The sequence below is a fragment of the Melanaphis sacchari genome, unplaced genomic scaffold (assembly GCF_002803265.2).
Source record: "Melanaphis sacchari strain LSU unplaced genomic scaffold, SCAv2.0 Contig4_pilon_pilon, whole genome shotgun sequence".
NCBI lineage: Eukaryota > Metazoa > Arthropoda > Insecta > Hemiptera > Aphididae > Melanaphis > Melanaphis sacchari.
Window position 1 is genome coordinate 8,039,059 of NW_020271335.1, and position 14,431 is coordinate 8,053,489.

General features: G+C 26.7%; 1 protein-coding gene across 1 annotated transcript; it reads right to left on the bottom strand.

Annotated features, from left to right (window-relative positions):
- Positions 1–3,940: 3,940 nt before the first annotated feature.
- Positions 3,941–7,056, bottom strand: LOC112599169 (UDP-glucuronosyltransferase 2B7-like). Its single transcript, XM_025345963.1, has 4 exons — positions 5,990–7,056; positions 4,705–4,924; positions 4,405–4,624; positions 3,941–4,291 (listed from the first exon to the last, which is right to left on the bottom strand). The coding sequence occupies exons 1-4, from the start codon at positions 6,824–6,826 to the stop codon at positions 4,015–4,017; spliced, it is 1,554 nt and encodes a 517-aa protein (XP_025201748.1). The 5' UTR covers positions 6,827–7,056; the 3' UTR covers positions 3,941–4,014.
- Positions 7,057–14,431: the final 7,375 nt, after the last annotated feature.

The window sequence follows — 14,431 nt, forward strand, 5'->3', positions numbered from 1 at the left end:
CACAGAATTATGTTATGTTTTTGTCGTTTAACGATGCCATGTAAAATAAAAATAAAATAAATATATAATATTTATATACACTAAAATATACGTTAATTGACGATAAAATATATAATGTGTGTAACTTTTTAATAAGAACTAGGTATTACGATAAAAGAATTTAAAAGGAAGATACTTGTATTCACCGTATTATTAAGATACACATAAACTGCAATAGTGACACGTCAAATAAAAATTATCTTAGTTATTTGTTGTTTATATCATTGAATGTTTTGGTATCTACCGAATAGATAACAATCTGTAATGATAATATCCTATGAATTAATTTTTTTATAAACATGTATATTTTAGGTATATATTATTATTAATAAAAAATAATCATATAATAATATTAAACTATAATTTTTTTTTTTTTTTGGTATACCCTCCCAAATAATCATTCTAAATAAATAATTACAGATCGTATGTTTTAAATAAAATAAAAAATAAAAAAAAAATATATATATATGATATAAATTGGTACATATAGTTATATATTTTACATATTTATTAGATTTATAAGCTTATTCATTACAACTCGTATATTACAATGTTGTTCCGGTGTTTTTAATTTAATTTTAATTTTTTATTAAATGAATATTGAATTACATTATAATAGGTAGGTAACTTATAAATGCCAACTTTAATTCGTCGTACTTACGTAGTTTGATTAACATAATATTAAACAATAATTTTCCGTACCAGAGTATATTAATTAAGCACGTTTTTTTCAAAACGATATTGACCACTTTATAGGTTTTTACGTTTGGAGCCCGTTTTATTAAAAAGGATTTGACAAGTTCAATTTTATTCTTTCACAAAAAAGTTATGTATATTTTCAAACTTTTAGGCGCGAGAAATAGGTCATTGAAGTATTAACTACCTCTATTTGCTTAACTTTTGTTCTTAATTTTAGCAAATTATGTGAGCAAATTTAATTGTCCATATTAGAAAAAAGATGATATTGCTACTATATATCATAACCTAACAAATTAAACATTTAAAACATAATTTTATTTAAAAATTAAATATTAGGATAGGTTTTTTTATAAGACTTATTAGATAATTTTATGCTGATTTAAAAAAAAAAAAAAACATAAATCATTTTTTTTTTCATACAAAATGCAATTAATTACGCTAAATACATATAACACAGTAATGAACATTAAAACAACATAATTTAGTAATACAAAATCAATTATGTATTTATTAAAGGAAAAAACACAATTTTAAACTTTGCTCGATTATTGATATTGTTGCTGATATACGGTAGCTCACAAAATAATTTACTAATTCAAACTCAGTTCTTAATTAGAGAAACTTCAGTTTTACATTTAAAATACTTTTATTTATGACGATAAATCAAGTATACTATATCAATATAATATAATGTATATAAATATTATTTACTAGGAATTATAATACTTGTTATATTGATTTAAAATTAAAGTTACATAATAAGCAAACACTTAATGTCTTTTGACTTAAAATATTGAAATGCACTCAGTTCATATTGACAGTTACATCATTTACACTCGAGTAACGTAAGTGAATATTTACTTTAGTATAGTAATTAGTGGCGTATTCATACAAGATGAGCGAATTGTTTTCTAGTGAGGGAGCCTTGTATATTTTTTATTTATACATACAATTATAAAAAAAAAAATTCAAATTAAACTTTTTAATCAAAAAAATTAAGTTGTTGAGTGTAAAGCTTTGTATCAATAATTTTAAATTATATTTAAAAACAATTGTATTCGCTCGTAAGATACTTCCTTTCTCCATAAATAATAATTAAAAGGGTCAATCACTGTAATAACTTTTTAAAAACATATTTTAATTTAAATAATACTAGCCAGATAAAATGTTTTATGATAATTACAAACAAAAAGTCATTATTATTAAGCGTATTAAATTCAATTTAAAATGTATTTTATAACTTGAACGGACGTGAAGACTGAACCTAAGTTTTATTAAATAAAATAAATTATATCGTTTCCACCTTATCGTCATTGCAACTGGAAATGTTCACTCTGTAAATTTAAAACTATTGAAAGTAAATACCTATTTACCCGTACGCACCGAACCTAAGACGATTTTAACGAATACAGCAATATTATATGTGCAAATGCAAACTCCCCTGAAAAATGAAACAATAAATTCCCCAAAAAGCATTTCGCTACTACTACATTACATTTACGGAAATTCTCCAAAAACATTTTACAAACAATATTAGAACCATTTATCGAAACTCAGAGAATACCACGTGGGGGCAGTTCTAGTTATTCTCCAAAAATATATGTTTTTTTTTGTTAAAAAGTAGATTAACTTTTTTAAACTGAATTGAGATAATATTTTCTCCGTATTAACTTCTAACTTATTAAGAGTTAAATTTATGATTTGTTAACTGTTAACTTCTAACTTATCGATACTCTTAATTTAACTTGAGTTAATTATTCTCATTAACTTGCCCAGCTCAGAGAATTAACGTAAGTGTAATACGGTGGCAAAATGACTTTATAGGAATTTACAAAAACGTTAAAGAAGTTTATATGTGTCTGTTATATCATCTATTAGAATGAAATAATGATAATATTTACATTGGAAAAGGTTTTACAGTTGTTCTTTGATAAGATCTTTTGTGACTCTAAATTTTAATTTTAATCTTAGGTTAGCCAAAAGATTTGTTTATCGGTTTCGCCGCCAGTTTGACTTATCAGTAAAGTTCGTATAGTTCCGAAGATTGTTTCGACGATAGCGGCGGTGGCTTGATACATAAAGATTTCGACGCCTTATATTACGTATTATTATTCTCTGGTTTACTCACGCATTATTAAATCCACTAATATGTTAAAAAAACCGTGTCACGATTGTATAATATTTAATAGGTGCCTATAACTGCCTACCTATAAATATATATATATATATATATATTTGTATTGTTTATGCAGATGCCGTGCAAAAAATTCCGATTCGAGTTCCTCTGATGTCGATATACTCCTTTAATATAATATATATAATATGAGTATAAAAGAATGTATTTACAATTTATAACCTGTAAATATAATATGCATTTTTAAATACGACATACGACACGCAATGAAAAATTATTAAATGTCGTGGCATGGTCCGGAGACTAGAAAGGTCGTTACTAAATGAATGCATAGGTACACATATAATATATTATGACAGTACCATTATTCCTCATTATATATATGAATATGCACATAAATTATTAATTTAAAAAATAATTTATTGAGATTGTTACGGTTAATGGTTATTAATAAGACACGTACACATTGAATAAAAACATTTTTTGAAGATTTCTGATTCGTATTAGGTTATACTAATACAATAAACACTGTTAAAACAACGCCGGTTGTAATAATATACCAGATTTAATGATTTAAAATTAAAGGTCCCAGCCCAAGGACCTATATTTTATAATATTCTAATGTGTAAAGATTATTAATAATATGATATAATAAATAACCAAGGTTATAAAATGATTTAATTATGAAATGTATAATAAATCAATCATTTAATATAAATTATTAGCATACGAGTATAGTGTTTCAAGTTTTGATAACAAAAGTGTTTTTTATGGCCCAGTGAATATTCTTTAAAAACGATTTCTACTATGCGTGATCACTTTAATAGTACAAAAAATGTATTCTATTCTGACGCATATTTATTTATCTTAATGATACGTCAAATACACAAAAGCTATTTAATCCAAATAATAATTATAATAAACTTTGTAGTAATAACAATTTATAAAATAATGAATATTACAAGTAAAAATTTAGATAACCAAGGCTAGGAACGTCTTATATTATTAAAACTAAAAAAAAAAAATAGTTAAATTAATTATAATAATAATTAAAAACGTCAATCACTGTATAGATCTAATAAATTTAACACGATTTGTATTTAAGTGCAAACTCCAGTTATAATAATAATCATTATTAATTATCACTTAGTTTTAACCTTGTCGTTTTTAAAAGTGTATTTACGAATACGTTTAAAAACCTTATACACTAAAAATGTAACTAAGAAAACAAAAATTAACACTACAACAAACACGTCCAACAGTAGATATTGATACCACGTCAAATTTAGAGCGTGAGATTTCAAATGTGGAGCGCCTTTGTGACGAATTACATATTCCGTCCAATAAACGACCGACTCTTGAGGCGTCATCGGTCGGTCTTTGAATCGGATAGAAGCAATTTTAGCATTTTTTGAGTATCTATAAAAACAATATACACAATATATAAATATATGACAAATACCGTTGAAAACTAGTATAGTAGATATCATATTATGATGTATTATTCGTGACGCATGTCATCGGAGACTTACGTTTCGTCGTTGATAAGTTTTGAAATGGCATTAGTCAATTTTTCTTTTGTCGTCGATAAAAAATCCATGGATATCGCCATTCCGGCGAGGACCAAATGTTCGACATTTCTCGGCTGATCGTAAAACAATGGTATTCCCAGTACGGGAACTCCGCCGTCCAATGCTTCGTATACTCCGGACATACCTCCATGACTAATAAACAGTTTCACTTTGGGATGCACTGTAAAAAGTGATATTGTAACTATATATTACTTTTTCCCAAGAACACAAACACGGTAATGTATCAAAAATAGTACTTACATAATATTTCTCGTTGAGGAAACCATTTTTTCGTCATTACGTTTTTCGGTTTGTCCTTCATTTCACCTTCGTATTTCCACAAGACTCTCTGAGGAACGTTGGCCAACGCTTCTTTAAATGCGTTTTCAATATGTTCAGGTAACGATGATACTTTAATCGTGGAACCGAATGTGAAGAAAATCACTCCGTGAGGCGAGTCTTCGATAAAGTCTAATATGTCCTTTAACAAAAATATTAATGAAACTTAATTTATTAGTAAATTAAATTATTCATTGTACATTTTCTGTTTTCTATCATTTTGTGTATCCGATATAATTTATAAAAATAAAATGTTTCTCATAACTTAAACACACACAATTTTTAATTAAGTGAAGAAAACATAAAAATTGTAGTATTTTGCTTGTATTTAACAGGTGTGTAATTTAATATTATATTTTAAATTATGTACAGTTCTTTAGAGTAAATAAGGGAAGCGATTGAATGCTGAATATGACAACATTAATATACATTCAAAATGCTATCACAATAATATTTCAAAAAAAAAAAAAAAAACAGGATTTTCTAAATACTATAATTTTATGACGAACAACTATTTAACTTGGTATCACAATTCATAATATAAACCATTAAAAACTATAATTATAGTTTCAGAAGTGTGTAGTATATCGTTTACAAATTTTGTCTTATTCACAAATACTTTTTTTCGGATATCAGATTTCATAAGTAAATTTTAAAATCTATATGATATAACTCTATGCTAAGTTAAAATTCTTAAATTATTACAATTTTTATGGATACATACACAATTTACACAATTTAATATGCATACCATTATCAACGTAATTAACGGTTTTTAATGTATGATCATGATTTGTGTATAGGTACTTATCGTATAAAATATTAAACAATGTTATCATAGTAACTATCGGTATACAATAGTGATGTGAGGAAACAATATTTGTTTTTTTAAAAAAAAAGACACAGACCATAAAATATATACTAAAGTATGCCATTCTGAAACACTATATATTTTTAAATTTGAAAAATTTGTGTAAATTCTGTTTTGGAAAAAAAACTATATTAATTTATTTGATTAGGTGTGTTTAAAATTTTAATACGATTGGATTTGGATATCATTGGTAATAATTTCATCTTAAAAATGTTTCAAGAATTAAAATTACGAAATCTAACATCATTATACACACAAACACTCATACACATGTAATATATTAAGTACCCATATCAAATATAATACAAGTAATACAACAATTTAACAATCACTTACTTTCGGTATGATTTTAGCGGATTTCAGGTGTATGCCGCCTATGTAAACAACATTTGAAGTGACTGGTCTCGGGGACTCGGTGACATAATGACTATTCTGAAAGATGATGGACGGGTTGACGGTTGGAACCAGATCATACGGTCTAGCATCCATTAATCTGAACACTAGCCGGTCGTACGTGTTTCTGACCATGCCATACGTCAGCAAAGCCGTGTTTGTAAACCTCTGGATAAATGTACTAGGAACGGCATAGTTAGCAAAAGTGTTAGATACATAAGAGGGATTAGACAAATGACCTGTATACAGCCGTTCGGTAAATGTAATCATAGGTGACGGGATCACGTAAATTACGGGCAGACCAAGCGCATCGGCTATGTACGAAAAGCAGTCGAAACTCAGTGGTTCGATTAAAAGCAAATCGAACCGGTCGCGGATACTGGAAGCTAACAAATCGGCCAATTTCCGGTTACCGTGTATCACATCGCAATAGAACCTAGTCAGGACGGATAAAACTTTGACTAACGTGAACGGGTCGCCATAGTCCTCGATTGCCTGCATCGCGTCCAGGTTGAGCTTCATCGGAAAATCGCTAGAAGTATCCACCTCCGTGTAGTTTTCTCGGTCGCCGTCCGGAAATGGCGTAAAAACGGTCACGGTGTGTCCGGCGTCCACCAGTGACCTGAGCACCGAGCTCATGAAGTTCCAGTGACTCTTTCCCGCTATCGTTTCAATTGCTAATATCCGAGAAGCCTCCGAGACCGGAATCGTCCGCAGGTCAACTGATAACCACAAAAGCAACGTTAACGAGACCGCAGTCGACATTTGTATCAGCGCCATTGAAGTTCTTCTTGTTTGTGTAGGTTTTAGGAAAGCAGTTGTATACAATCCGTTTTAGCTACACGTACGAGTATGCTCACGATATTTCCTTGTTTTTTTTAAGGATAAAAATTAAATTATAAGTATCACCACCATAAGTTACTACCGTACGTATATTATGCAAGAGCGTGTGTGTCCAAACAGCTCTGAACGCGAATTGCGGCTGTCCACGGTCAAGTTTCGCCAGTCATTACACATTTGACGGGGAGTGGTACACAATATTAACTATGTATTTATATTCTTAATGATCACCTATAATGTCGTTATTTTTAATAATACGGAAAAGTTTTGCATCATAACTTTGTACATCATATTATAGATACAATTTCGATTTCCTATTATTTAAAATTATAATTATACTATACGGTATGAGACTTTAAATCCAATTATACGTCTATATTTGCTATTTTTAGTATATCATGATAATTTGTTTAGTTAAAACTAGTTTTCAATGCCGTTTTAAATTCTTCAATTGTTTTGAGTGATTATGTTGAAATACCATTGGTTAACTGTTTGTATAGTTTCTATTCTAAAATAAAATGTTATTAAACTATACGAATTCGCTACCTATATGAAGGAAATTATGTTTGTTTACTTAAAAGATATAAAAAGTTCAGTGAATAATTTTGCAAACGATGAAACAATGTCAGCGTGTCTTACACTCATTTTGTGATGACACGTGTTTTAAATAGGTACAGAATAAAACGAATACACTTTATTTATTTTTATAATAACTATGTTAAGTTCATTGCCAAAATCAAAACTATATTTTTCGTGATGGTGACCCTACTATGGTAAACATATTTTAAGCGGTACTATACATATATTAATTATCAAAAATATGATAAATATTTATTTTTAGGATTGTGGATATCCATATCCGAGTCCACATTGTTTTCTTTCTGAAATATCAATTGTGATAATATTACAATTATATTATAATATAATACATAATTATACTAATTATATTATGATATAAAAAGAGTTTTAATATCTCAAAATTATATTATTTAATAAATATTTCATCAATAGTATTTAATATCATGTTAGTGTGCATATTCAAAAATAATAGTATTATATTTTCATTGAATTTTTTTTTATTTTAATTTTAAAACATAGTACAGTTAAACCTGACTTAACGGACACCTTTCTTAACGGACAAAATGTCCAGGTCTTGGCAAAAAGATAGGCATTCCAATGTATTTTGACCTGTCTATAATGGACTCGTTTTATTACGGACACAGACACTAATATTTAACCCGAAAATGTCATAACTAAAGACCGGATTCCCGTGCAATCGCATCTTTTTATGGCGTGTTCTAAATTCAATAGATACAAGCTACAAATCCAAATCAAGAGATGTAGATTAATTTAAAGAAAGTTTTATGTTGCACAAAATTGCACGTTACAGGTTTTTTTTACAAAAATGTACTTTTGTACAAATATTTTTATATTTTTGTATTATTTTTATTATATTATGTTGTTTTACAAATTATTGGACTTTTATATCTAACAATATAATTATATATATATATAACGATATAATACGAATTAAATTCAATTTTAAATTATCAAATAAATGTAGTTGAAACAGTAAGGGATGGACTTAAGACAATTGAAAATGAAAAGGGACAAATACTATATGAAAAATTCAAATCAGTATTTGATAAAAATCCCGGATACAAAATTTTAAAACTGTACAACAATTCAATAAATGGAAATTATGTGGATTTAAAAGAAGATCCTGCTATTTAAGCTGCTACAAACAATGCCCAAAACATATATTAAGTGACAGAAGACATAACTTTAAAGAAAAAAACTTGGAAATGTACATGATTATAAATTTTAATCGAATATTCTAAAGTCAGTTATTATTTATTACTTATTAAAATTAATAATTGAAGTATCTATAATTAAAATTATGTTTTTGCACGTTTTAATTTTTAACATTTTAATTGCACATTTTTTAGATTTTAGCTGCATAAAAATCCAGTCTTTAGTCATAACGGACAAATATACATACTACAAAACAGCGTCAATAAGGAACGCAATTAGGTCATTCAGTGAAAATACGCATTACGACCAATTACATTATCGCCGATTACGATAATGCTAATTGCGAGTACCTATTGAATTCATAAAGTTGAAATTTGTACAACAATTTAGGTTAATACAATTTAACAGAAATATATCCAGATATAAATTACAATACGTATAAATGATAACTATGAGTATCAAACGTTTTTAGTTTTTATTCAGTTTCTATCGGTTTGCAGTCAGAGTTGTTGTACATCATTTCCTTAGCAACGTCACCTCCCACGACGCGTAATACTTTAAATTTAAAACAAAAAAAGAACATTATTTCTTTTAGATACTCAAATGATGGTTGGTCTATTCGTAAACTTAATATAATATGTATAATAAATTTATAATGTGTCATTGTATGTATATAATATAAAAATAATAATTAAAATTAAATTTATAATTATGTGTATAATATATAATATTAATGAAGATTATACCTAATACATATTATAATATATAAAACAATATAAAAAAATGTATGGATCATGCTTGTAGATTAATTTTATTTTTAAAACATTGAAACCTGTCTACAACGAACACCTGTCTATAATGGACAATTATTTTGGTCCAGTGACTGTCCGTTATATACAGGTTTCACTGTAAAAAATACTTGCGGCGAGTAGGCATTTACAATCGGTATCTGCCTAGTTATAGTAATATTTATATTACTTATAATGACAAAAATATTTAAGAATTTAAAATATAAAAAGGGAAAGTAGGTTGCCGCTATTGAGTACAGCATGGTTCAAGTGTATATTTTAAGATGTATTTATATTGCTATTAAAGTCATTAATTTTTTTCGGTGTTAATAAACGGTAAGATGGCATGAAACGATAATGAACGTTAAACCTTTTTGGCAGAATGATTGAAACACTTAAAATTAACAAAAAAACTTACCACTGACCCAATAAACCAATACGATTAAAATAGAATAGTAAAATTCCCATATAATTCATTTAACTAGTGAAGGATTTAGTAATGTACACATAAAGAAAATGTTTAATGCAATTAATATTCTTAAAAAAATGTCTTAATATCAAAATATGACTTAATGACTAATGAATTACTTGTATATTAGTAATAACGAGATAGCGTAGGCCAAAATTTTGATAAATTACTTGAAATTTAATTTTCCACATTCCACTTACATTTATGATAAATGTTGAGAAGTTTTATTTTTTTTTTTTTTTATTGGCATTTTTCTTTTACCTTGTTCTACTGTAACTATTTTTAATTTCGTTTCTGATTGAGTTTCAATTACAATTTTAGTAACAACATGTATTGCTGGATAATGCTTCGCTTCGAAAGTATAATTCTAATTTCGTTATTTTTCGTTATAATATGACGAATACTATATGCTATATAATATATATAAACTAACGAATACTTCGTTGATGTTAGTGCGACAACTGTAACGCTTAACAGTCATTTTCTCTTATCTGGTATCTAAATCACTAATTATAACCAATAAATCCAATAATAGTCCAATAAATAACAAAAAATATCGTTCAATAATTATTATTGAAATTAACAAGATTGAAGTACTATAAGTACTCGTACAGTTCTGATCTAATAGTTATATTAAGGGCTGTAAATGATATATACGAAGGAAGCGAAAAAAAGTTTACAACTTACACATTTAATAATAAGTATATTATTAATTTAATCTTAAAATGTGCTGTATTTATTTTATAGTAAATAAATTAAACTACGAAACCTTACATGACAATTAATTACATAAGAAAACGTTTTAACGATTTGTTATCTCATAGAAACAACTAGACACAACATAAAATACCCATACAAAGGAACATCTCGGTCCATTAACGTATATATTCATAACATTATAGTGACAGCAATGTCCATTTCATTTCCTTCCGTTTTAAAATAAAATATATTTAATGATTGATATACTTGAATTATTAATCATATAAAAGTGAACATTTTAAATGATCCTGTCTTAATCTAGACACTTTTGTCATATTCTAGTGCGATTATTAATGCAGTTTCCGATATTTTCGTCATATTCGTCTATATACACAGCCAAACGAGATACTATTTATTTTATATAATATATTTCATACAAATGAAATGCAAAAAAAATGTACGGAATCGCCTCTATCGTTCATAATAAATATACAATATAGGCTTATATTGTTTTATTACAGTTCGCATATTTATTAAATATTATACTTCACTATACCTTGTTTACATAAATTTATTAGTGAAAAATTTTAATTAGTCACATTCATAAGTCTACAAAACACACTATTGTAGTTTCAAAGCATAGAATTTCAAAAAAAAAAATCAAATACTTCGTGGGAACAACACCTAGAAATGTGAGAAAAATTGAACAAGGTTTTCAGATAATCAATCAAAGAAACCAATCAATAGGCAAGTTAATAGTAATATTAATAATCAATACTGTGGTCTGTGAGTATCATAATATATAAATAGGAGTATTTATTACAATTATATTATTAATAATTCAAACGTCTGAAAATTACCAAGTGTATTTTACCTACCGATGCCGACAAAATTCTGAACTTGATATTTTATTATCATTATTATCGTTAATTGTTTTTTTTTAATTTTAGTTATTAATTATTAATTTATGTTTACTCAATCAAATAGGTAGTGATAATAGTAACTGCAATGATAGAGATTAAAGTACAACTAAAGTAGGTGAAAATTGTAAAAATCCTATATGAAATAACTTTGATAATTAATAGTATTTAAAAGATTCTAATCCTAATATTAGGTTATGATCATGCCAAATTAAAAAATATCATAAGATTACTAGAAGTTAAAAACCATTATCTTTCAATAAAGGGAGATAATAATATTACAATTTCAGTAACTTTAGATCATAGATGAACACAATACACTAAAGCAACTAAATAAAGGTATCGAAATACTTAGTTTAGATACTTTAAGGGAAAAAGTATCATGTACTTAAATAAAATAAGTGAATTGCTTATTAGAAATAGGCATTATAAATTGGTTTCTTCAATCGATGATAAAGAATTTAATTTGATATATATATTATTCTTCATTTAATGCATATGATTTTGTAATGTCTAATGCTTATACAAAGTCAGCTTTATTTCAAGCTATCATAAAAGACTAAGTGGAAAAGCGTTTGCACCTAACATTTCAAAATAATATATTGAGCAGAACTTGAGCCTTTTACTAGAATATAGACTGCGTTAAATGTATTTCAGGAGATTCCACATATCGAACTTACATAAAAAAGACAGCTCATGGCTAGTAATTTGCATTAACGGAGAAACTACCCTATGAATTATGTAATGTGAGCACTATCGTATTCATTGACATTAAAATATAATAATTATGTATTTATGTAGCATAGGGACACAATATTATAATATATGTACATATAATACACATTTTAGTATATAATTTACAAACATACATAATATCCGGGAAGCGAAATTATGGGTAAGTGACATAATTTTGTGTTATTTAACACCACTAACGCAAAAGAGAAGAGTCCCGCTGCTTTTGTAGTTTCAGTAAGTGTGTGCGTGCGTCTACGACCACTTAACATGGAAAACCAAACAGCTATCACATTGACCTCAGTAAAATAATATTAAATTATGTTTTTTTCAGACGTGATAAAAATATTTCGGTTCATAAAAATTGTGTTATACTTTTCTTGCAATAATTAAACGATCGGCCTTTAAATATTAAAACTGTGCAAAGGTATATATTAAGCATATATAAGTTCTATAAGATTCAAAGAGGTATTAAAAAATGAATATACAACAATATACGTATGAATTAGTAAAACAGTTTAAATTATTTATGTTAGCTAAATCAAATTTTTTTATCTAAAAAAATTTGAACCAGGTGTTTTTAATATTAAAAACATTAAATAACTTTTTAATCAACAAAAACCACTTACTTTGGATATTTTATATCACTCATATAATAGGTATTTGCACCTAATGTTTCTTGTAACATATTTTCCAATACCTCACTTTGATAAGGTTTACTGTCTTGAAATACAAGCCACTTAAGTCTAAAATACAAGCACAAACACTCGTACAACGATTTACCTAAAATATAATGTATAATGACATTAGTATTATTATATAGTGAACATTGAGTATTCCTTTAAATTTAACAGAAATAATAACAAGTGGTTTATTCTATTCATCCTGAATAAAAGTATACATATTATTTTATTGTTTAATAATAAAAGGTAATATTTTGAAGCAAAAAAGTAAAATATTTTTATGTGATAAAAACAAAATTCTTATTCATAAGGTTTTAGTAATTGCATTATTGTTTTTCCCTCATTTTATGCTATAATTAAATTTTTGTGCATCATATTTTAACTTTACACAATCAACAAAACAAAATAGTTTATAAACTAAAATAATTTTACAATGCAAATTATCACATGCAAGTCCCAAAGCTAAATTTCACCAAGTACTTGCCAGCTAACAATCAAAACAATGAATAATAGGAACCTTAGTGGCATTTCTATATGAAGTAAAATAATATCAACACCAATCCTCTAATTCCACCACCATCTAGGCATAAACTCTGCTCCTTTATGATTTCTGTTAATATCTATTCTTTCATCCATGAGTATCCATCGCTGTCACAATACATCTAACCTGTAAAATAAAACTATATTAGTATTTAAAACAACTATATGTATATATAATAATTTAAATCTACATATCAATATTAATTTAAAATATAAATATATTTTAATTTCAGAGTTACAAACATTTTTTAAATTAAATTATTAAAATTTATAGTTATTATACAGCAGGAATAAGTGACTCAAAATCTTTACTGAGGCCATTAAAAATTAAAAGTCTAGCAGGTCAGAGCATAGTAAGCAAAAAGTCATTCAAATAGGATTTTAATTAGCATTTATTTATAATGTGAATTTTAACTTAAAATTGTATAATGTGATTTAAAATGTAGTAGGACCAAATAAAAAGATCATGGGCTGCCAGTTGCTCACCTTGTTATATAGCATTATTAAATATAAGTAAATGTCATATTTATTGATGTAGATATATGTTAAACTCAACAAAATAAGTTTACTGTGTTCAAAAATAAGAAAATAGAATACATTTTAGTTGTATTGGCAATAGGTTCTTTGGATGACATTTAAAACCATCAATGTCTAAATCACCTACAAATATACATGATGATATCTCAGTAAATATATTTAATATAATAACTATTTTCATTGTTAATAAATTGTAGATAAAATAATTAAGATAACCAATTAAAAATAAAAATTACTTACTAGATTTAGCAGCATAATGAAAACGATTGGTTTCATTATCAAGGTGACAAAGAAACATCCAGAGAACAGCGTTATGTACAATACACAATGAATTCATAAATGAATCATTGTAATGATGATATACCACTTTTGACATCAGGTATTATACCCACAGCAATACGTAACTGAACGAAGCATACCGT